The sequence below is a fragment of the Patagioenas fasciata genome, chromosome 3 (assembly GCF_037038585.1).
Source record: "Patagioenas fasciata isolate bPatFas1 chromosome 3, bPatFas1.hap1, whole genome shotgun sequence".
Lineage (NCBI taxonomy): Eukaryota > Metazoa > Chordata > Aves > Columbiformes > Columbidae > Patagioenas > Patagioenas fasciata.
The window spans coordinates 78,197,399-78,221,336 of record NC_092522.1 but is presented as its reverse complement, the minus strand read 5'-3'; the positions used below and the strand labels follow the sequence as shown (position 1 = coordinate 78,221,336).

General features: G+C 43.1%; 1 protein-coding gene across 5 annotated transcripts in view; it reads right to left on the bottom strand.

Annotated features, from left to right (window-relative positions):
• The window catches only part of SESN1 (sestrin 1), an 81,280-nt gene that overhangs the window by 8,409 nt on the left and 48,933 nt on the right, over window positions 1–23,938 (bottom strand). For 3 of the 5 annotated variants that reach the window (XM_065834646.2, XM_065834647.2, XM_071806654.1), the window contains exons 2-3: window positions 1,319–1,384; window positions 208–408 (exon numbers count right to left, since the gene is read on the bottom strand). In XM_065834646.2, the coding sequence (XP_065690718.1) occupies window positions 208–408; window positions 1,319–1,384 (267 nt within the window). Of the gene's footprint in view, window positions 1–207; window positions 409–1,318; window positions 1,385–8,255; window positions 8,314–8,786; window positions 8,920–23,938 lie in introns of those variants that run through there. The other 2 variants (XM_065834648.2, XM_071806653.1) reach the window with 2 other exon arrangements.

Sequence of the window (23,938 nt, the reverse complement as noted above, 5' to 3'; positions counted from 1 at the left end):
TACCAAAACTATGAATACAAAGAACTGGTCTTATGAAACAATTTGTAAACCAGACACGAACAAACCTACTCTGCTTTTCCCCTTAGCTCCTACTGAAATGCCTTTCCAGCTACAAACTGCAAAACACAGTAATAACCGCTACAAAACAAGACCAGAGAGAATTGCCAAAGTGGCTTTTTCTGCTTGCTGCTTTATGTTCCAGCATACCATTATCCCGATGTAGTGTCGGTAATGAAGCGGGAGTGGACCATCCATTTGCAGGAGATAGTGCTGAGTTTTCAGAAAGCTTTCAAGATACTGTGGGTGAAAAACCATCACCAAGGTAACATTGTCCAATCGGCCCAGCGTGGCAAAAGAATCTGCAAACAGCGTGTGCATCATGGCGTCTTCCTTTCCCACTTGAATCGTCTGATTGAACAGAAAGAGCAATTAGTAATATTGTCTGAGAAGTACCAATAAAATAGTAAACAAATATATTACTAGAGCACCCAGAGCCCCCAGCAAAAGGAATTATGTTATAAATCTATTAATGGCATTAAATCAGTGCACATAAGGCATGGCACATAAATCCCCTTAATACCTCTCATTTAGGAGATCACAAGTGGTTATAACAGCAAAAGGAGATTTTTGCCTTTACACTTTGTCTTGTGCAACACCAAGTTCTCACTTCTGTCTCACCTTCACTTTCCTGAATTGATCTGACGTAGTTTATTATAATAACAAGGTAAGTGAATCATTATTCTCATTGAGGAAAAAAAGAGGGAAAGAAATAAAAATCTTGCTAAGATGACAAGAGAGAAATAAAGGGAAATTGAAGCTTAAGGCTCCAAAATTCCTAGAAAACCACAGGCATACTACTAACTTTTCCTCTGCTCCAAATTCTCTTACCAGATAATCAGGAGAGAAGCACCAGAAATGCTCAGCCACAGCACTTTGAAGCTTCTCAGATAATTCAGAATGGTAGAGGCAGCTCGAGAAAAAGTAACCCCAGAGCAGGGGGGCAGGTTCCTTATGGACCAGTAGGAAATTACATCCGGATGTTCACAAGGAAACAGAGACTCTTACAGAAAACAGTATTGGGTTTCTCTTATGCTAGATAGCAGAACAGGAGGGGTCATAACTATTTCCAAAGCTCCCTGGGGCTCTCGCTGCTCCTGTACACTGGAACTGTGGCCAAAGTCTCACCAGGACTGAATGTGATCACGACTGACAATGTTTTGCAGCTCAGCAGCTGTCCTGAAACCAAATGTGGGTTACTACTAAAAGGGTGTTCCTTAAAAGCATAAGGTTCACGGTGTACTTGAAAACACTACCACACCTCCTTCTCGGGGATGAATCTGCTTGGTCCGTGTCCCAGTGGTCTAGGAATTCTTATCCCAAGTTCCTAGAAAAGAAAATTACACCATCTCAGCATTTAGTTATAAACAGCTTTTTAGCTGTGGTTGCAAGAAAGGAAAGAATTCTCCCTTCAGAGCTGGGTTTATTTGGGTACTCACGGTACTCTTACACGGGTGCTTTTACTAGCACCATTTGTACAAATGCAAATCATTTTTAATAGAAGTGCTTTAAAATTAGCCACGCTTGTTTACGGGGTACTGCCTCACTCCAGCAACAAAAAACTCAACAACAAAGGCCCTGCCAACCAGAGAAAACACACACAAATTTTTATGCACACACACACTACAACCTGGTTCACAGAAAATTCTGCATAAAGCATATTTTGGCAGGGTGTCCAGGACAAGGAGTTCAGTACACAGCCGGCTGCTGTGTGGTTATGCCACTGATATAAAACGAGACCGATGTGTGTGTGTGTACATCCGCAGTACGCCAGCACATAACACTCTGTGCATCTGTCAGGAAATGAAACAGCTGTAACCCTAATCAGATTTCTTTTTCCCAACCTCAAAGAGCTCTTAAACTGCTTAAAGTACCTGATCTACATTTGCATCTGCTTTCTTTTTGAAACAGGATAAAAAGCTATTCACATCAGGAGGGAGGGGGTTTTGCTCCATCAGAAGAGCAGCTGCCACATCCTCGCACACAGTTCGGTGGAGGTGTTGCCCGGCAGGTAGGAGGGAGGCTGGAAACCTCCCAGCAGTTCATGACCTGCCATCTCAGCCAGACGTACCTTCCTGCCAGACCTACAGCACCCTGGGCCCTTGGTGCAGCCAGCGAGCGAGGTGTGCAGGAGACTTAGGTGCCTTAGCGTCCTGCCTGTTAAACCGTTCCCTTGGCAAGGGTGGGAGCCATGGGGTCACGGGCAGATCTTGTGTTTGGCATGGAGCAGCCCCCAGACAAGGGACAGCAGGGTCCATGGGGGACGTACCAACCCAGGACACAGCCCCATCTCGCGTATTTGCACATGCCCACCACTGTCCCAGCTGGGAAGTACAATCGCTACAGAGGCTTCTCCCCCTGGGTGTGCGGCACTCGCCACAAACCACCTCTCCTGAGGGGACACATTCCTGGCCAGGCTGGACGGGGCTCTGAGCAACCTGATCGAGTTGAAGATGCCCCTGCTCATGGCATGGGGTTGGATTAGATGGCCTCTGAAGGTCCTTTCCAATCCAAACTATCCTGTGACTGCTCTGTGGCCAGTGGGACAACTTCCCCAGGAAAGACGGGAGCCCTGCCACCCAAAGCAGCTCCCGACAGGGCAGCTGATGGCACTGTGCTCTTACAGATGGAAGGAGACCTGCGATTAAAGCTGGGGATGGAACTGAGTGCTGAACACTAGGCTATATATAAACTAACCATTTGGGCTCTTATCTGTTCCCTCTCCCCTGCTTTTTAAAACATATCCATTGCCTTCGTTCCACAGGCCAGACCATTCCCTTTTCTGATTATACCAGCACCATTCAGGTCCTTAGCAACATTCAGGTAAATACATAAATACTGAATATTGAGCCAGTTCAGGCTAGACAGAGCAGAGGGGCACCTTTAGCTGTTTTAGGCCTCAAGTGCAAATGAAGTCCCCTAAAAACTGTTTGTCAAATTCAGTTTTAAACTTTGCTACATTCCCCCCCTCCCATAGCTAAAGGCTGTTATAAACAAGCAATACTGGTCTCACTCACCACTGCACTTTTTCTGTCTTTTGCTGAGGTTTCTGTTTGCATGAGAAGCAATTTTATTAATCAGTTACCCTTCCCTGAACTTTCCCCTAAGATTAGAAACCAGCTTCAGAGACAGAAACAATCAGCACAGGTCTAAGTCAGAACTACCAAAGCCCATCAGACTCTGACCGTCTCCTTCTACCCCAAGTCAGGTGCCTTCATTTCTCAAGTTTTATTTGGATTAAGCAAGATCTGAGGGCAGCTCTTACACTAGAATTCACATTTTCCCTGTGACAGTAAAGTTCGCGATGTAGGTTTTTCCTGCTGAGTCCCAACACTTACAGAGTCTGCCTGTCAGCCAAGTCTCCAGCAATGCCACTTGTAGGATAGAATTTGTATCTTAAAAACACCCGCTCTCCTCAAAGCCCTAGCACAGCTGCTTTTCTCAGCTACAGCTACCCTAGCAAATTAGAGAAGCATCTTACATCCAAACGACAGCAAGAAAAAAAAGCCTGTACACATCATTTAACTTAGCAGATGTCTGCAGTTGTCTGCCAACTCAAGCACTTCAAGATAAATACCTTAAAGTTCAATTCTTGAACAGGCACATTTCAGCCTTCTTTCCCAGAGCAGTTATAAAAAGAAAAAAACACACAAGATTTCTGAACCTGAGATCAGCAAGCTGCTAACATATTTTGCCTCACAATCTAACATACATTGGTATCAATACATTTAGCCTTTTTTTAAAGCACACAGAGGTCAAACTACTATTGTTATGCTGCATGTAACAGGTTATGATCCTTCAGTAAAGAACAAACCCTCTCTGCAAAGTGACTTAGGGTTTTTTTTGTTATTGAAGAAGTTGACTCTTGTTTTCCCTCAGGAAAGAAAGTGTCTCCTAGAAATCACAGCACCAGCCTAGTATTTGAGAAACCTGGGTTCAAGTGTCTGTTCTGACAGAGATGTTGCAAAGGATTTGTGAAGATGAGCCTCAGTTTCCCATCTGCAAAACAGAGGTAAATACGTTTCTTCCAGAGGGTGCTGAGAACAGAAATAAGCTTCCTGTCATAATATGCATGGTTACCACAGTCATGAGAGTCATATAAATTCTGACCCACTGAAAATCTTCTGAAAATTGTTATTCAGTTACAAGCTATGACAGACCTTTTAAAATCTCTGTTCTCCTCTTTTTTCAGGAGCAGCATTTAATCAAGTTCTCCTAGTACTCGAGAAATATCAGGCATCTCTGGCTGCTCCCAGTATCTCCTGAATCATCTCACCTGGAGCATCGACAAGCACTCGGCGAAGCAGCCGGAGTCTAGGACAAGCAGCAGTTGCAAGCAAGTGGTATTTATTTTGGTTATTACAAATGTACCAGCAACTTCTATGCAATTCCAGACCACCAAGTGGCACAGCAAAGTGACCTATTTAGTTGTGTGTTTTGTGCATCAAACTTCTCCTGGCTTCTTTCCTCCTGTTTGTTAACCTTGCCACACCAATTCCATTCAGCCTAGAAACTCTGTAGTTGAATGTAGCTCCAAGCTCAGCAGAAAGCCAACCACAACTGAGGCTTTAGGTTCAAATAATACATAATAATAATGCATCAGAGGCACTCCATCTTCAAAGTCAGAACGTAAAACTCAGACAGCTGCAAAGCTGAGCACCGAGAGTGGAACAGATTTCACCTTCAACACCCAAAGCTCACAGCTAATGGAAGGAGGTGGACTCTCCAGGTGGCAATCCATCCCACTGCTCACCTTCCAGATGTACCTTGACAGAGAAGCAGCCATATAAATGCTGTACCGCTGTGCTGGCAGAGAAGACCTCAGAAATCACAGCAAAGCCTCCTCCTTCCTTTATGCAATTTAACTTGCATTTCTGTACAGCCACTATTATTATTTCCATGGGAACTATGTTCACCACATACCTACCATTTCTGAATCTACATGTCCCTCATCACTGCCTATCTGAGCATCTCATCTGAGGTATTTAATTCATCCAACATTCCTGTGAGGCAGGGCAAGTGTATTACCTACCATTTAGGAAAAAAAAAAAAAAAAAAAGAACTAACAAAAACAACTAAGAAACAGAAAAACTACATGCCTCACAGAGGCTGCTACAGAAGACTGGTGGCTTGAGCCGAGATCTCTGAAGCCACAGGGTAATGCTCTGACCACCAGACTGTGTGCCTTTTCAGAGACTTCTGAGCCAGGAAATATGCTTTATGCAAATTCACACCAAAAACCAGCTCTTCAGAGCTGAGACAGAAGAGTTAATGAGACAAGTCTGCAAACTTAATTATATACTTTCCAGCTACCATTCCCTCTCACCAGTCTGGCCAGTTTAGTACATCCAATGCCACAATGCCAACCAGACCAAAAATCTGTACTGCACACACATATACATGAAGAGACCACTATAAAACCACAAGCACATAAAACCTCACTCTATTAATGGCTTTTCTATATCTCAAGACTCTGTCAATCAAGCCCCCCTTTTAGGTAATTTTTGAAGTGTCTTGTCAAGAATAGCATTCCTATCAAATTTAAGCAAAAGCTTCAGATCAAAAATGGAACTGCAAATGCAAAGTACAACATGCACGGCCTCTTTTGGTAACAGACCACCACCTACTTTGGTTCTGAACCTCTTCAAAATATAAGTGAAGAAAAAAACAGTTGCTTTCAGACAGACACCCAATATCAGAAATTCCACCTAGAAACACTGAAGCACAGTTGCAAGCTGAGACACAGGGCCTCTCTCTAGAAAAGGAGCCTCACGGTAGCTCCTGCTCCACAGTGCACCTAAAATGCTTTTTCACATCCCCGTTCCTCCCACACTGCTGGCTCCTGGAAGCTAGAGCTCTGCTGCCTATCACAAAACCTTTCCCAAAACTCAGTTACAGTTTTGTGAGATGAGTATGGGGACTGTTACTGAACTTTTAATTTTCAGTTATTCAGGATTTGCAAGCTGAACTCCAGCTATGAACCACAACCTTCAGATTTCTTCCCTAGTGTTAGCACAGTGACTCATTTTGCTCCCCTCAAGTACAGTCAGTACCAATATCAGATGTTTTATCTCCCAGGAAGACTTATTTACATACCTACTTCAGCCTTCTCTAAATGGCAAAAAGAACATTTTGTCACAGACAAGTCACCACAAAGCAAAAATACAATTATTGATTTACTTCACTAAACCACATTTGGATTAACATCTTCATGTGAATAATCTGTGTCTTGATTAAGCACTAAATACCACTAGATTCAAACAAACCTGTACAAAAATCACACACTGTAATGCAATATAAAACAATCTAAAGGAAGGAACTAGAGAAGGGAAATGAGTCTGAGGTGACCTTTTTTGGGGATATCGTTTTCCTAGACAATCAAGAGATCATTTCACATAATCTAAGTGCATTCGTATCCACGCTTAGGGCTAAGAAAGGCACAATGAGCAGTGCGTTGAAAACTATTCGGTCTCCTAGTAGAATTAATCCCCCACAACACACCAGTACTGAAGAATTCAACTTAGTATACTACTGTATACATTTCAAGATGACATTAAAAATACCAATTTAGATCTCTATATTCTCATAGGCTTACATGTCCCAAAGCATCCAAGCAGCTCACACTACACTTCCAAGGGAGACGTGGACACTTACCAGTGTCAGAGGCCCCACGCCGCTGCGGCTGCTCTGCTCGCTGTGTCTGGTTCCTACTTCCCCTTTAAAGGTCACCGACAGCAAAACCACACTGGTGGTAACACTGACAGGCTACAAATTTGGAGTTCCCTTGTTCGGGACTTTTAACGACAATGACTGGCACAACTGGCCTCGCAGGACAAGTTATTTATCACCAAACTGATACGCACTCAGCTTAAAAGGTATATTTTCAGTTCTGCTAAATGCAGTAGCTACTGTAGTTCCCTCATCAGATGGGTAGCCTTCGGAGATCAAGGGATTAAGAAATAAAAAGTAGTGATCAAATATGGTTATTTTCCAGAAACACAATCTCACAAATCCTACACCTTTTCTACATGTGGCATTAGGCAGAACTGGCAGGTTTTCCTATTTTATTCATTTATCTACTGCAGAAACAGCCACAATTGTTGTGGCTTTCTCATGTTAAAAAGACAGAAGAAAAAAGTCTCAAAAATGCTCATGTATTCTAAATTTTTGCATTGGTTCAGTTTTCTGGGTTTCTCAGACTGTCATTCAACTGAAGCACTAAACATGTCTCCACTTGCACAGATTTAAAGAACTGAGAACAAGTACTCCCCCTCTGTTACAAAGCACTTTGTTCTGCAGACCTACCACTCTTCACTGGAATTAGAGCATAGCAAATGTTGAAGTGTTTCTGTTTCCACAGAATAAATCTATATATGAATTTAAGCCCTTAAGTTACTTCATTTTAGCTTAAATATTAGTAAGTGTATTTTCTCTGAATGTCTCAAAGTCCATTGAAATAGCAGATTTCAAAAACATCCCCAACTGGTTTAGCATGTGCCCAAGCTTACATGCCCTGTTCACACAGCAGGAATAAAAGCAAACTCCAGGCTGCTCAGTTTCAAGCTCTAACCCCTCTTCTCTGGTCATCTTCTAGGGCCAAGTAGCAGGAGCAGATCCAACTGGAATAGTCTCAAGGCACCTAAGTGCTACCTATTCTTCCTCAGCAGTAATAGCTCTTCCTGAAGTGGTTTTGTGACATGACTGCCTAGACACCACAACCCAATTTTCTTTTTATTTGAGCTCACTGAAACCAAGAGGCTGACTTTCAATGACTAGTGCCTAGTTTTTCTATATGCCAGTTCTGTAATGTGTACAATGAAACAAAAAGTATTAAAGGGCAAAGGATTTGGAAGGAATGCCTGCAATTTCCATGCTGTAGACACTGTTTAAATAGCGACAGATCAGTGACACAGAAGGAAACAAGTTTAAATGTGACAGTTACCGTTTGCATTATGTAGACTGTACTGCTGGATTATGTCAAAGCAAAGCAATTTGTATCCAAGACATACCAGATCTGTACAAACCAGAAGAATACAAAATAGTTTCTGTAGCAACCTGCAGCAGTCTCAGGATTTACAAATTTCCATTAAAGAAAAATCTAAACGTGGCGACACTAGGAAACTTAAAAAAGAGATCTAAAGCAGTGTTTTAATTCCTGTCTAAAATAATGCTATTGACTTTCACTTGTTTACACTTACAGCAAGCTCTTCTCTATCAGAAGCACGAGAAGCACTGTTTCAAAAGGACAATCCAAGTCTGTGCAAGAAATAAAGAAACACCCGGCAATGCAGAGGCAAAAACTACCTGGATGAGCCTAAAAACCCAGCAGAGTCATCCCACCACCACACACAAGCTGTACGCAGCCTTTCTGGGAGCCAGTGGCAATGGGGAGGATAGCCACAGCATCTTCACTGTCACTGTGGGCAGTAGCTGGATATCCCATAGACGGGAGCTAGAAAGGACCTGCAAATCCCCCAAAAGTTATCCTCCAGAATGACGTCCCCATGGGCCGAGCGAGGAGCCCACGAACAAGCCCTGTTCCCGCCTGCCCGGCCCCGCAGCTGAGCCGGGACTCGATCGCTGCAGGGGGGCTGCCCGGACCCCCTCCCCACCTTTGAGCAGCAACTTCTCCCTGGGGATGCGCCCCAGGAGCACCACCGCCTGCCCTGGGGAGGGCCAGCCCTGCGGGGGCACCTCCGCGACCCCAGCGCCTCGCCACCCGCGGGTACCTGGTGCTGTGACCCCGGCGTCGCCACCCTCATGCCGGTGCTGCGTGGCTGCGGCCAGCCGCTCCCCCCTCGCAGCCCCGCCGCGGTTCAGCCCCGCCGCGGTTCTACCCCGCCGCACAGCGCCGCCGGGGCGGGCCCTCCTTTCCTCCTCCCTGGGGCGGAGCGGCGAACAGCTGCCTGCCACCGCCCCCTCTTTGTGCTCCCTGCCGCCCGCTGCCTGCCAGCCCCCGGGAATGCCCACACATGCCCCGGACAGGGGGAGAAGGGGAAGCCCCGGCCCGGAGCCACCCAGCCCGGGGGCAAGTGCCGTCCCAGGGCCCACCCGTCTACCCCGCCTCGCTGCTCTGCTGCCCCCGGCCCGGCAGAGCAGGGTTGAGGAGCAAGGGCCCCTTTTCCCCTGAGCGCTGGACTCCTCCGCTCTCCCCGGCACCGAGGAGCTCTTCGGACACCACTTCTTGGTTTTTGTTTTTTTTTTCTTCTTCCCTGCTCCTTATGCAAGAGTTTCTACCTTCTCTTTAAGCAACAAGCTAATTACGGCTTTTAAACTGAGAAATTGCAAGAGGTTAACATTTTGCAGATATTTGTGTGACTAAGTATGCTGCTGGAGAAATCTGGCCTCCTGCCTATTCCCAAGATCATAACAGTCCTGGGCAAACATATGTTTTGCAATCACATCAGCAAAACACTCAGCCTTTGTTTGCAGCAGGCTGTACTTCTCTCGTCGACCCCCCAGGGCTGTAAACTCTGCCAGATGCCTTACATCTCCCACCTCTTTCGGTTTGGGATTTTATGGCATCAATTATTTTAAAAGAAAAAAAAAGTCCCCAAGCTGTCCCATATGATTTTATTTTTTGTCTTCCATGGCAATCTAAGATTTATAAACCTGAATATTCCTTCAAATATTTTGAATTAAAATAAAATATGACAGACCTCGAGGAGAATTTCTGTTGCAGTTTTGATGGGAGGAGGCGAGCACAACTCTGAACTCCTGAACTTACTCATTTTGGGGAGGAAGGCTTCTGCCTAAAATTCAGGCTGCTTGGTTTTGAGTCCTACCAAGCTATCTAACAACCAAGCAGGGAAATTCCATGACATTGAACTTTACACTTCTGTTAAATGTAAAACGGAACACTGAAAAACTGTTCCTATTATGGGTATATGAATCTTGCAGCAAAATGCAGAAAGCACTGAGGACAGTGCTGTCAGGGGAATGTGGCGACATGACTCACAGCAGCAGTTGTGCACATTTCTAATGCTGAAGCTTTAGAAGCTTCCTATCCTCTTCACTTTGCAAAGACCATCACCTCTCTGGGCTATGCAGTTAACTCTGGAAAGCCAAGGGATATTTCTGAAGGCTTAGCAGCAGTTACGTTAAATCACCTAGAGGTGCCCAGGTACCACAGCTCCTCATTTGGGGCTTTGGCTTTAAGCTGGCAGGTTTCTCCAGAAGAAATGAATTGTGCTTGGTACTTACTTGCACTTCATCAAATACTCGACAGAAGCATGGAAAAAGAAGAATGTAATACTGGCAAGGAAGGTTGCATATTGTGAGCTAATAAAATAATGAAGAACACTGTTTAATTCCCACTGGCTATATCCTTACTTCAGGCCAAAACATAACAAAAACAGAAGGAATGGACTCCTTTTCAAACACAGGGAAAGAACTGGCTTGTGCTCAAAAAAACTGTTGAAAAAGAGAGTAATTACCTGAAAGCTGAAATGCAAGAAGAGTGCCTGCATGTCAGATGAAAGGTCACCCCCTTCAATGAATTTGTTAACACCCTTGGAAGAGGGGAGGGAAGAAAGGGGGGGGAAAGGCAGCACTCCCTTAGTTGCCTGAAGTGTTTTTCCCCCACTGTGGTTGATGGCCCTGCCTGCTGGGTATTTGTGAGGAAGCCTGTTTATGTTAACATTTGTTCCTATACAAAGAACCTTGACAGATGCAGATTTTTCTCTGACATTGTCCAAGGGAAATTCTCTTTCATTGAACAACGCAACAGCAGAAAGGTAGGAAATCATACCATGTTCTTTGCTTTCTGTATCAGGATAGATAAAAGCAGTGACTGCATGTCAGAAAAAGTGTGTACAAAGGGGAAGAGGAAGTTGCACAGCCATAGCAAACAAATAATAATGGTCTTAAAAGCTCTCCCATATGGCCTGAGTACACAAGCTCTGCTCAGGCCCCAGGTACATCTCTGCCTTGGCATAATCTCATCACCCCTGTCTCCACCTCAGCCCTCACACAGTATTTCCAAAGTACAACTCCCCCAAATCGAGGAATGCACAAAACTGAGCCACATGCTCATCTATAAATCAGTACACAATTGTGGACTGCAATTATTTCCATTTGGGGGCTAGTAAAACAAGCTACATTGGCAATTTCATGAGGGAATATGGTTTGACACGAGCACAAAGCTCATTTGGGTACTAAAGAGTGCAGAAACCAGTGCGGCTGGGGCACATGGGGACAGATCTATGGTACAGTTTGCATAACTTGAGCATTCCCCTGGGGAAACACAACAGCATGTTTGACTATGTATCAATGCAAGTAAACACAGATCGAATGAAATGCTTATAAGGGAAAGAAAAAAAAATAATTTAACATGAAAATATTGATAGATACCAAGTTTCCTTTCACTCAGAAAGAGTGTAGGATAGATACACATTAAGTCACCTAAAGCAAATACCACCTAAAGGAGGAAAACATACTCTTTCACAACAAGCACCTCCATAAATGCTGCTTGCATGAAAGGATGGGTTTACCATCTGTGCAGTCTACATTAAGTCATCAGAAATGCAATTTTTTCTTATTGCTACAGTTGAAGAAACATCCCAAGGAAGCCAAAAGGAGACCATGCAGTTGCAGTGTGAAAAGCCTGATCCTGCAAACACGTATATCTGCTCTTAGCCACTGTAACTTGGCCTACTTCCACTTCAGTCCAATAAGGCGACTTTTTTGAGTCAAGTTCAGCACAAACAGATTACTCTGAAGAACTGGCAAACCCAGATACTAAATTCTTTCCATAGAAAAGCTATCCAAGCAGGAGCACTTGAAATGCCTGTTCCTGCAATGCCCTAGACATCAAATTAACATCTCAAAGAATGATGAGATGATTCTTTCCCAGGAACATTTACAAATGAAACCAGATAATTCTTTGGGGCTCTGAGCTACCTGATTTGTATTAGTTCCTAGGACTGGACTCTTGTGGTTTCATATGGTAGCATCAGCAAGCTTAGCAGAATGGATGTAAATACCAGCATTCGCGTCCAAGTGCCTTTGAAGCCCGGGAGACAGTGGCAGATGGGTGGTGTCTCCCATCTGCAGCTATGCCAGCAGAAGAGGTCACTGCACCAACCCGGGTGTCACTGATCCCAGTGGGAGGGATGGGTCTCTGTCCTAAAACCTGCCCGCCCAGCTGCTGCCAACAGCACTCAGAACTACGTACAAAGTAAGTGATTGGAGAACTATTTTGGGGTGGGTGGGGGCGTGTGATTACTTTTTAAAATTGTTATAGCTCATTTTGATAGATAGAGGTTAGGTATTGCTAACAATGACCACCAGATCTCAGGGGATGTAACTCCTAGTGAAGAAGCAGCAATAAAAGCATGGGTGCAAGAATATTTTCAATCAGAATAGCTTGAGCAGCTCCACCTAATCTGATCCCTTAATGAAGTCACCAGGTGTTTCAGCAATGACTAAGCAGCCCCATACTGGCCGCTCTCAACATTTCCTTCTGGATTCCTCTCATTCCTTGCTGTCCACAGCCACTACCCTTTTCATAACAAATTTCAAATGGATCTCCTAATCTCTTCTATCCCTTTATTATACATTTGTTATTTCTAGAATAGTAAAAATCTTTATCATCATAACAATATGGGAAGCACAGCAACTCAGCAAGCTCCAAGAACTCTAGTGGCATTTCTGTTCCCTGAACTATTTGATTCATCAGTCAGGACTCTTATTCCCCCGAAACAGTCATTCTTCTTGTAAGAAGATTTCTACAGCTTGCCCCCACCTCTAAACCACAAGTTGTTTTGGTTTTTCTCTCACCAAAGCTTGTCCAAATTTAACATTCCCTTCTGCAGTTATGAGGTAGCAGAAGTACAAAGTTTAATTTAAGGAGGGATAAGAAGTTGAGATCTTGAGATTATTCATGCTTTGGCAAGGACATGGAAACAGATTTACGGTTTCTAAGACTAATACAAATAGGTAGATTAAAGATGCATATCTAAATCTTAGTAGACTGAAAGAATGTTTTACCAGATTATTCTTCCCCTTTTTGATGGGGGTACACAGCTCCTCCTAGGCTGATGAACAGCAGCTGAACTATAAAAGTTGTTTGTCTGGCTTGCTGTGAATATCCAGTGTTAGAGAAGTGGGTTCTTCTGATACTGTTCGGAGGTGGCTCCAGGCTCATGCACCACACAGGAATACTCTGGGTACAAACTCCCCACCCAGACCCAGCTCCCTGAGAATGACAGCCTGTGTTATTAGAACTAGTTTCAAAACTGACCTTAGTAACTCACAGGTAACTTCTGATCTTTTGGTGACTAGAAGGTGTATGGAGAGGGGATCAGTTGTCCAGCTGCAGATGGCCACTCTCTGGAGAACTGCAGGCGGCCAACCACTCTGCAGTCTCAGTACTAAATAAACATTAAGGTTAACCCCCCTCCCCACGTTAATATTAATAAAAGAGTGCATTTGGAGTTCAACCAAAAAAAGAAAATTTAACATAGCTCATAGCTGTCTAGACCTGGTTTGGCCTTAAGAGGTCTCCTCTCTTCCCTTCAGTTAGCAAACTGCCAGGTGACACCACTGCCATTTTGCACAGTTCCTTGGAGCTGGTATCCATTTTACTGCTTTTTCTTAGGCCCTTTCTCCCCAAGATGAATACTGGAACGAGACAAATATCCTTTCTCAGTTGAGTGAAAATTCACCCTTGGGAACTTCCTACAACTCCTAGTCCTTGTATTTGATTCAGTGAAGAGCAACAAGCCAATGCAGTACCACCTTACTTGCTGGCTGTCTGACCATGCTTCACCACTGTCCAGTAAAGATGCTGTTGGAAGGCCCATCCTACACAGATGGAAGTTGCCTTATCACTCTGGGCAATCCGCTGCTAACAAAACCTTTCACACAACGCAAATGTGTGCCTTCCAAGCAAAGGAAGGCCAGCTGAACCATTTCTGCGTGTTTAAGGGTTCTGTGTCTTTTAAACTACATTTGACCTCAGAAACAGTCTTTATGTGAAAAGAGAAGAAAAAGCAATGAAATGCAGCTCATTATTAGCTTCTGGCAGAAATCAGACACAAGGACAAGCAAATGGGGAAAAAATGCCTGAGTACTGGAGGCTTACTGGGATTAAGTGAGATCATGACAGTGAGGGACCCAGCGCTGCGTTGCTGCGAGGTCACGGTGAGTCTGCAGGAAATGTCTGGCAAGTGTCCTGGGAAGAAGTCGCAGCTAAAACCTACTTTCATACTCTGGTACGTACTGACATGCAACTCAAAATTGCATCTCCTCACCAGAAGTTTTTGTCATCTTTGCCCTAAGGGGCTCAGGTGTATTTCTAGAAAATTGCTAGAAACTCTGACCTGAGGCTCGTGCCAGACTTGATTTTGCAGGTACAACAAACAAAAAGCTTATTTCTGTAAAGCCTTCACCAAGGAACAAGCTAGCAATTCTTAAAATGCTTTGTTAGACTTCTTCCAAGTCAACTCTTAATCTCACATGTATTCACACTACAGCCAAAACCTACGTGATTTTATTCCCCCCCCCCCTTTTTTTTAACTCAATTTTTCCCCACATAAAGACAAGTAAAAAAGAATGGGATGCCACAAAAACATGTAAATCATTTAATGCACCTCAAGAAGACTCTAGGCTATTTTTCTACAGCTTGATTGTTACAATGAGATAAAATCAACTGAAACAGTACTAAATGAATATGGGAAGTACCATTAGAGATTCAGGAACCCTTATATCAGTAACTGCAGTTTGGAGAACTGTTTCGTGACTTTCTTCTTACACTTGCCACCCTCAGGCACATGGTCAGTGTGCCTCAGAGCAGCAGACAGGGAAGAAAAAGAAACCCAGTTATTTTATTTTCAGTTTTCACAGTCTAGCTGTGACCCAGATAACATACATTACTTATCCAACTTTCTGAGTTTTGGAAAACCATCAAAGTTTTTTTTTTTAATTATTATTATTAGGGAAAAAAAGTCCACACACCTATAAAAATACATTCCTCTTGCATCTTCTGTAATGACCTATCTTGATAGTAAGGTTGCAAGTTCCTCGAGACTGAATCTCTCTCCATATTTCTTCAATATACAGAGCCAAGTACAATAATAATATAGGATTTATCAACTCCTTTAGAACATTATCTTGGCAAAAAGTTAAGCAAAAACATACCATCCTGGAAGAGTAACCCACAGCATTCATTTAATGATAGCAGTTAAGAAAACAGATCATAATCTAGGTACTATTCAACACCTGATTGTTTTAAGTTAAGGAGATAATAACAGATCTGCTATTTTTGTATCAGATCTGTTTCTTTTACTTTTATACTCAAACAGATTAAGACCTCTGCTTGAAGAGAATAATTAAAACAAAAAATAGATTGTGTATTTCTTGCCATTTTTGGCAGTTATTATTGGTGTTCTGTTTAAATCCAGACAGCACTGTATTTTTCATTCTTCCCTATTTGAGAAGATGACATGGCTGAGACATTTTGACCCAAATCAGTTTATTGGCCTTTGCTTTCTAAAACAGAAGAACTAAAAAAAAAAAAGCGCCCCGCTTTCCTGCTGATACAAATCCTAAAAGATCTGCTCTGTCTTCTACTCAGCAATCAAGACCATCTCCTTCGGTGGGTTTTAGTATTTTGACACTTGCATTAATATGCCATTTCTTTCTCTTACTGCAGTTAAAAGGACACTGACACCCGCCCAGGGGACACAGCAGGGAGCAGAAGCCCCCGGGGCGATCAGGGCCACCCCTGCCCTGTGACCAGCAACAGTAGCAGCCAACACTCTGAGGCACCCCAGCCCTGCCAACACATGCTTCAAGGACATTGTGCATGTGCCCCTGTTTAACATGGCACAACTCCTGCATCCTCCTAAATCCTGGATTTCTCTGGAGCTCTCTTCAAGGCCCATGGGAGAAGCTGGCCTGACACCAACCTGCCTGTAGGACCATCTCCTTACTCTCCTACCGCCACTGCTACCCTGGTGCTTACTACAGGCCACAAAAGCTTTAGGTCCCTGCAGAACAACTGTAAAGTTGCAGGGAGATTTCTGCAACTGAGCTGCTTGAGATCTCCGTAAAACCATGAACTTCTCTGGCCTTGCAGTGCTGCTGTCTGCAATGGTGATGTCCAAACAGTGGAGCTGTTAGTACCTTCCCCCACCTCCCTTCTCAAATGCTTATCTGTATGGGGAACTAAGTCAGAAGAGGCTTGAAACCAATTCTAGCACTTTCTGTTCAAATACTGTTAAATGGTGTTTGTTGGTTTTGTTGTTTGGTTGGTTGGTTTTTTTAAGTTAACCACAATATTGGAACTTAGCCTTAAATCCACTGTTTGTACAATCATAATTTTAAATCAACCACTTGCTATTTTGAGAGAGGAAAGGCCACCTCCCATTGTTGGACCACCCCGACTAGTTGCTATACAGCATTTTCAATATGTGATACTTCTTTAGAAGTCCTGGGAAAGGCCAGCACTGTATGTGTAGTCCCTCAGATTCAAATGCGCTGAAACCACACACAAAATACGTACAGCAGAACGTGCTGCAGAAGACACAATGCTCTCCTATTTCCACAGCAGAATCAATATTTTGCAATCAAGCTAGTGTTAAAGCCTGATTTATAGCAGTTTTCAAATGTAAAGTAAATAGATGAAGTACAAGTAAATAAATAACAATGCACACATACCATAATAAACACACATGCACATTTTAATAAGACAATACTACATCAGGGATAATGTCCTTAAGTAAAGGTTTTGGTGTTTACAGTTGACATTTAAGCTTATAAATCTATTTTACTGGATACGAAGCAATAGCACTCAAACGCTTTCTTCTTTTATCAGTAAAGCTACAAATCTGTACCTGTCCCTCTGTTTCTCACCACCGTCCCAACTGCCTTCTGACTGCTCAGCAGGGATTCTGAGCCAGCAAAACAATGCAGCAAATGAAAGCTTGGGCAGAACTGGACCACGTTTTCACTACCAATGAAGATGCAACAATGATCACTTAGCCTGTAAACTAAGCTCCTAGCAAAAAATTCTGATTAATTTGCTGACGTGCCTAGAGAGGATTATTTCATCAGGATGTGTTTGTCATCATCTTGAGAAGTCCAAATCATGAGAGAAATGACCACAAAAATAATTCATTCTATTATTTCAGAAGAAAACCTGTCCGTAAGTATTTGCATTTACGCATCTAAATGTATTTCCCCTTTTAAAAGATAAATTTCATAACAGTAACAAATGATTTATGACCTAAAGTGAAATTTGACTCGGAAGAAATGTACACGTACCATCATACTATCCAGAAGCTGTCGGGGCTGAGGCTAAGCCAGGTTTGGACTGTAGCCAACAAGGGCCAGAGACCAACTCCTGGAGCTGTAGTGAAAAAAAAAAAAAAAATCACTTGGCAAAGTGTAGGTCTGGAGTTGTCAAGGATCACTGCACGATAGCTAAAACAACCAAGACTGGGATGAATCCAGGAAAAACCATTTCGGTGAGCTTAGACCTCGGGCTCACAGAGAAACCAGAGCCAAGGGCTGCATTAAGATTTGAACCAGCAAAGATTGGCAGGACAGAATTTGAGCACTGGGCTAGGGAAAGAGAGAGGGCTCTGAGAATCATCCACCTGGATTTAAACTTAAGCCTGGTAGGAGTCATTTTGCTAAGGCAAGGTGTTTGCATGTCCACAGCCAGCTGGTGAAGTTTAGAGCTTGCACTAACTGGGATACAGAAAGGGAGGTTCAGCTGTGGCAATGAGAGGCGTCCCCGGGCCCCTCTTGTTTCCAAGATGCTGATTCTTTGCTCTGTAAAAATACATAAATAAAACCCTGCATCCCTGAATTCATACTGAAGTATCATCTGTAGTCTGTCTTTCATGTGCAAGGGCCATGTTTTCTACAGTAAATTTGTTTTCAGGGCTGTAAAAGATAAATGCAGCATTACACATGCAGGCAGACACTTTTTTAATAGCTATCCTGCATTAATTCTTTTGTTGAAATACAGTCAAGACACTGCTGGGAGGGAATGCTTTATGCTAGGGCCACTTCAAGTTGTTTCTGGCAGCACATTGCCCTGGCTGAGGGAAATGGTCTCTCTCAAGCAATCAAAATTCATCATCTGAACACGCCTAAGCTGACCTGAACAGGAAGGAAAGATAACCCCCACATAAACTTGCACAGCAAATATATTAGAGTGGAGGACTTTGCCCTGTTTCACATGATACAACAATTGGATAAATTATCCTAATGGCTCTGAACCCTTCTTAAACACAGCTGCTCTGAGGGGCAGAGGGAAGAAGAAAGAAGCTAGAGGCAAGCTGAAGAGCTGGTTTGCAGGGAGAGGCTCAGTAAAAGAAATCACTGGATAGGGGTCCCACACTTTTGTATGGGAATGTGGGCAGAGCCCAGGTGGCCAGCATACATCACATTTAGCTCAACACATTTTGGAAATAGAAAAACAAACAAACAAACAAACATGAAAAGTAACTGCCGTGCATCCAGAACACATCTGGCTTGCTGGGCACCACTTGACCATCCAAGTATGATGTGTGATAGGTCTGAACGTGCCCCAAACACATCAGGCACCCGGGTGTATGCATGCAGCAGCTGTTTTACAGAGACCATGTAACCAGCTACTAGAAGCCCCAAATGACCAAATTCCTTTTTTCCCTTGTCTATACAATCTTCCAGGAGGGCACAGGAGGACGGGGCAGGGGTGGGACAGGAATGTGTGTGGGTAATGACAGCACTATTTATGGGGTCCTAAAAACAGACTAACTCTCTACATGGGTACTGATAAAAAAAACCCAACAACACAACTGCCTGCTCTGCCTCATAACAAGACAGACGTTCACATAAAACAAAACATACATTTAGATTTCTGGCTCAATATTCTTCTCTCTGAATTGTTGCTCTATGTATCAACAAATGATCCTTTGTTTTAAGAAAGCCTTAGCGGCCACAAGTTTCCCAAGAGAGGGACATGACATCCTCAAGCCCTGACAGGCCTGCCTGGTAATAAGCAACCAGCATATATGGAATATATGGCACAAATCCAGGGCTGAGTATAGAGGAATCACAAGAATACTGTCCAAGACAGAGGGTAAGTTAAGAAGGCATATGGGTACAAGAATGACAGAAAGGTACTGGCCACAGTTATCCTACAACCCTGCTATGCTGTCTTGCGTGCCAGCTTGTTGACATTTATGTGGCTATTAAAAAAGAGAGAACAACCACAAACAAGTAATTATGCAAAACTTTTTTCTAAAAGTACACCACTAAGGAACACTGGACACAGAGGTGCCCAAGCCAGTCTTAAAGCAATCAGCTAACAATTCTCACTCAACAGCAGCTGAAAACACACTCCATCCCAAGCACCTGGAGCACGGGGTTGACTGCAGCCTGTTTAAAAGTCAGGGATATCATCCAGAGCTGCAGTAGAAACAGAAGTCTGAACTTGGCAAGTAAATGCCTTTTCCACTCATTTTTAGAACACACTCTCAATGGAAATAGTCTATTTTAAAGTAATTTGAATTTTGCACTTGAGTATCCTACTAAATTCCTAACTGAGCTATGCATGGTTAAAACATTTTTTAAAAATAAAAAATACAAGAACTTAATGATAACTGGTTGTTTATTTTTATTGAGTTTGTTGACAGAACGGAGCAAGAACACTTTACATTATAGTTTTCAAAGCAAATTTATTTCACGTTTTCTCTGTCAGCTAGCAAAGTAACAACTAAATATTAATGACATTTATCCTGGTATTTTGGTCACCATCAGATTTGAAGGAATACAGCTGCACCCATTTTTCCCATATGCTTTATACAAGTCTCTCCCTAAATATGTTTTCTTCCTCTACTCACACAAAACTTCCACCAACTGTTGGAGAAGCTGGGCAACTGCATTTGACACTAATGTGAACTTTCTGATCAGACCATCTACAACCTTTAACCCACGTTCCCAGTCGTCTCAGGGGGCAAAGGGTGTGGGCAGCTGCTCAGAAAGTTTGTAAGTACAGTACATTGTGAAAGGAACATCAAGGGAACTAGAGTCAGCAAATTAGATTTGAAGATTTAAGTGAACTGCCTGGAGAAACAGCACATATTTTCAGTGTGGTAACAACCTCAAACATTATCTAAGTGTAGTGTGTACATTACCCTGGAAAGCATACAGTTCCTGTGGTGGAAGGGCACTTAATCTCTGTGGCTTGCTGCTTATAGACAACAGTTTACATCAAGCAGAGGATCCCATCTTAGGTGCCCTTAAACCAACTTGGGAAGCTTTTTGAAGCACTGTTGCAATTATGTGAAAAGAGTGTGGAGAAAGACTCAGAAAGCAAGTTTCCAAGGTTTTCAGTTAACTTCTAAGTGATGCTTCTAAGAACCAGCACATCTTTTCCATATTGTGAAATTGTTTTCCAACTTTTTCCTTTGCCCAGTGTTTTTGCAAACTGACTAGTACACCCAAATGCAGATAGGAGACTAAGAAGAGCGCGTGCTCAAAGTCATTTCAGCAGGACCCTGGGTTCATGACCTATTTTATGTGATGAAAATCTACTTAAATATGAATCAAACATAGGTAACTCTTTACATTTAGATGACATAGACCTACATGTTCATCCCTTAATACACACGTACCAATAAGGCTTGCACACCAAGTTCTTCCCTGGTAGGAAGCCCCTTCAGCAAATACAGTCACAAAATTCTCTCCTTAATTTCTCTCAGTGTTCGCTTTTAGATTCAGATCAGTGCACACTAATCACAATTCAGTCCCAAGCTGACTTCCCCCTTCTCAGCCTGGACTCCCTCTTCCCTACATCATCTCTCCTTAATTTCTCTCAGTGTTCGCCTTCCCCACCATTATGTCTCTACTTGAAAGAAGCAGAAATTACTGGAGAGTGAATCTGATTTTCCTTTAGTTGCTACCCTGTCTTGAATTGCTCGCTGTTAGCCTGGTTGGGCAGTAATTATCTGAACTGTGCTCTGGATCTGCATAGCAGCCCCACCTGCTCGCCTGACTCTGGACACTCTCAGTATGAGCGCTGGTGACACTTGGTGGTGCCATGTGCAGAACAGAGGATGTTGTCCCTTCAGCGTGTGTGCTAGCTCCAGCAAGCACAGAAATGAAAATTCACTATGACTTGGGTCTTACAAAACTGACTAATACAGACAGAAATCAGGATAACATTTTTCTACTGCTTTACTGTTTCCAGTCTCTCTTGCCCACACTGCTTCCCAAACTAGGCCAGCTTGGCTCTTCTATGACATGTCAACTAGAACTGTTAAAGGACTTATGATGTACTAAAGCTTCAGGACAACTCCCTGCAAGCAAAGCAGCCCCTCAGTAAAACCTTCACCAAGACTTTCAAGGTATGCAAGGTCTGATTTCTGCCATGCTACAGGTTGCTGCTATTTCCAAAAGACCTCCAGCTCTGTGAGAGCAGGTTATTACTTTGCCGATGGCTCATTGTCAAAGCCACTTGAAGATTGGAGATACCTGAATTGCCCCAGGAAACAGAAAGTCTGGCAGAATTTATCTGGGTCAGCTTGTTATTGTGAACCTGAAACTCACATGAGTTCACTAAATGCAGGTTGAGTGTCGCACCACAACTTCCTTCTACCTCGGAAGAACTTGGAAGGTGGAGGCTGAAAACTCTCTCTGCACCTCATATACATGTAAAAGTAGAAGAAAACAGGGCTGTACTCCTCCCCAGTGCCTGACAGGTGGATCTGCTGGTCATTAAGGACAAGGACAGTATAAGCCAGAAAACACAGTTCCTGGAAATGAAGGATGGCAAACCAGAGGCTTAGGTGGGGAGAGTAAGAAAGAGCATCTGGGGCAAAGGACTCCTAAGGAAAAACATTCCTCTACTTGTCTGGCCTCAGGACAGGACCCTAGTAAAGGGACTCACCCAGGACAGCAGGTTCATAAATTGTTGTGTAGTATGTGGGGGGTGGGAAGCAGATTTGGTGTGTGATTCAACTTCATGGAAGCTTCAAACAGTGAAAGTTTAAGATGGGGCAGGTACTTCATGGAAAACATGGGTTTACTTGAATCCGTAACCAAACCGCAACTAAATCCTTCTCAATGGCCTGAGCCTTTGCTGTATAATCTCTGCAGATGTAATCAATTCTTAGAATTGAACTTTCATGTTTTATTATGAAGCAGAGCTGCTAGCAAATAGAAACACACAAATTTGATGTGAAAATTAGCCTACCTACTCCTTCCACTGCAGCTACTGTATTTGTTTTCTCTCTTTGGACAAACACCCACCCAAGCTTGGGACAATTCCAGCTGGTTATGTCAGTGGTTCATACAGCAGCACGTACATATAAAAACTAGTCTTCAGTGTAACTCTGTGGACTTCATTACGATTTCCTTCTAAAATCAGTAGCATTATTTAGAGCCAACCTTACATGTTATTAAATCTACAGCATCTGAGAAAGAAAATCCAGATGCCTCTCTTCAAATGAATACAATAAATCACAGTTACAAAGAGCATCTAATTATCACACAGATTTTCAGAGACATTGAACTGTTATCTATTTCACAATTAACACTATAGGCCAGTACAAAAATGCAGGAATACCAGTTAACACTATTTAACAATTAAGTCCCAAAGTAAAGAGGGACTCAAAGCCTTTCAGTAGGCAAGAAATAGTGGACAGCTGGCAACACTATGAGATTTAATGAATACAGCAGCATTCAGCAGCAATTTGAAAACTGTCTGCTTGGGTAAGGCTGAGTTATTAAAAAAAATCTCCATTTATAAACAGTGTTGATGGGATTTAAACAGCCTGTGTAAGAAGGATTAAAAGTCAATTGAAAAGTCTGTACAGATAAGAAAGCAAAAAGAAACTGTGCCCTTGAATCCTGTACATATTGTTTAACCTTATCTCTGTTTCAGTCTCCTGGCACACAGCAGGGGTGAAACAGGCTGCCTTATGCAGAGCCAGTGGGGTGGGCTCTGTGTTATGGACAATTTCATGTTTGTACAGTGCTTTGAGCTATACTGTTCCCTCACACTCTTTTACAGCTGTATACTAAAAGTCATAATTTACCATCCCCACCAGGTCCAGGTAACAGATACCAAAGAGAGATGCCAATTGCAAAAGTCTGTCCAGGCATGCTATAATGATTAGGTGTTTTCCCTGCTTTATGTAACTGATGATCTTGCTATTCTCTGTTAGACTTTTACAACTGTACACCTTCAATATAACTAGTGTAAATATTGACAATGGGGAGGCAAGTGGGGATTTCTGGGAGAAGGAGTGTATGGGAGATGAAAATTAGGCTTCAAGATTTTTTCTTCTTGCATCCAAAGTACCCTTTAACATTCTCCTTTACACAAAAGTTACTATGGCTTTTAATTTATGTATCACTTAGAATAAGAAGACAGGAACACACAACTAACTCTTTTCATTCATTAATCCCTCCCCTATCCTTTCTCATCTCATCCAAAATCCAGCCTATTTTGGTAACCTGCCTGTTTCTGATGTGCCTTTTGTAAGATAGCCAAAGCTAAAGAGCATTCAAGGTGAAAATATACAATACCACGTCTTGTCTTGGTTTCCCTAGCCTGTAATGTAGACTAACATCTGATTTGCCTCCTTTGGTCTCATTCAGGATACTGTAAGAGAATTTATGAAAAAACTCTGTAAGAATCTGGGCCATTGATTTGAACAAGAACTATTTAACACTATTTAACACACAGCACCAAAGAGCTGGCTCAACAAGCCAGCTCTGGAAGCGGCATTTGCCATTTGGACGCAGGGCCCCGGCAGCAACACCGCATGGTTGCTGGGACCTGGGGTTTATCTCTTGGCGCAGCCCTTTGCCGCACCAGCCTGTCAGAGCTGGTTCAGGTGCATCCAGCACAGCACCACAAAACACGTCGTAAGCA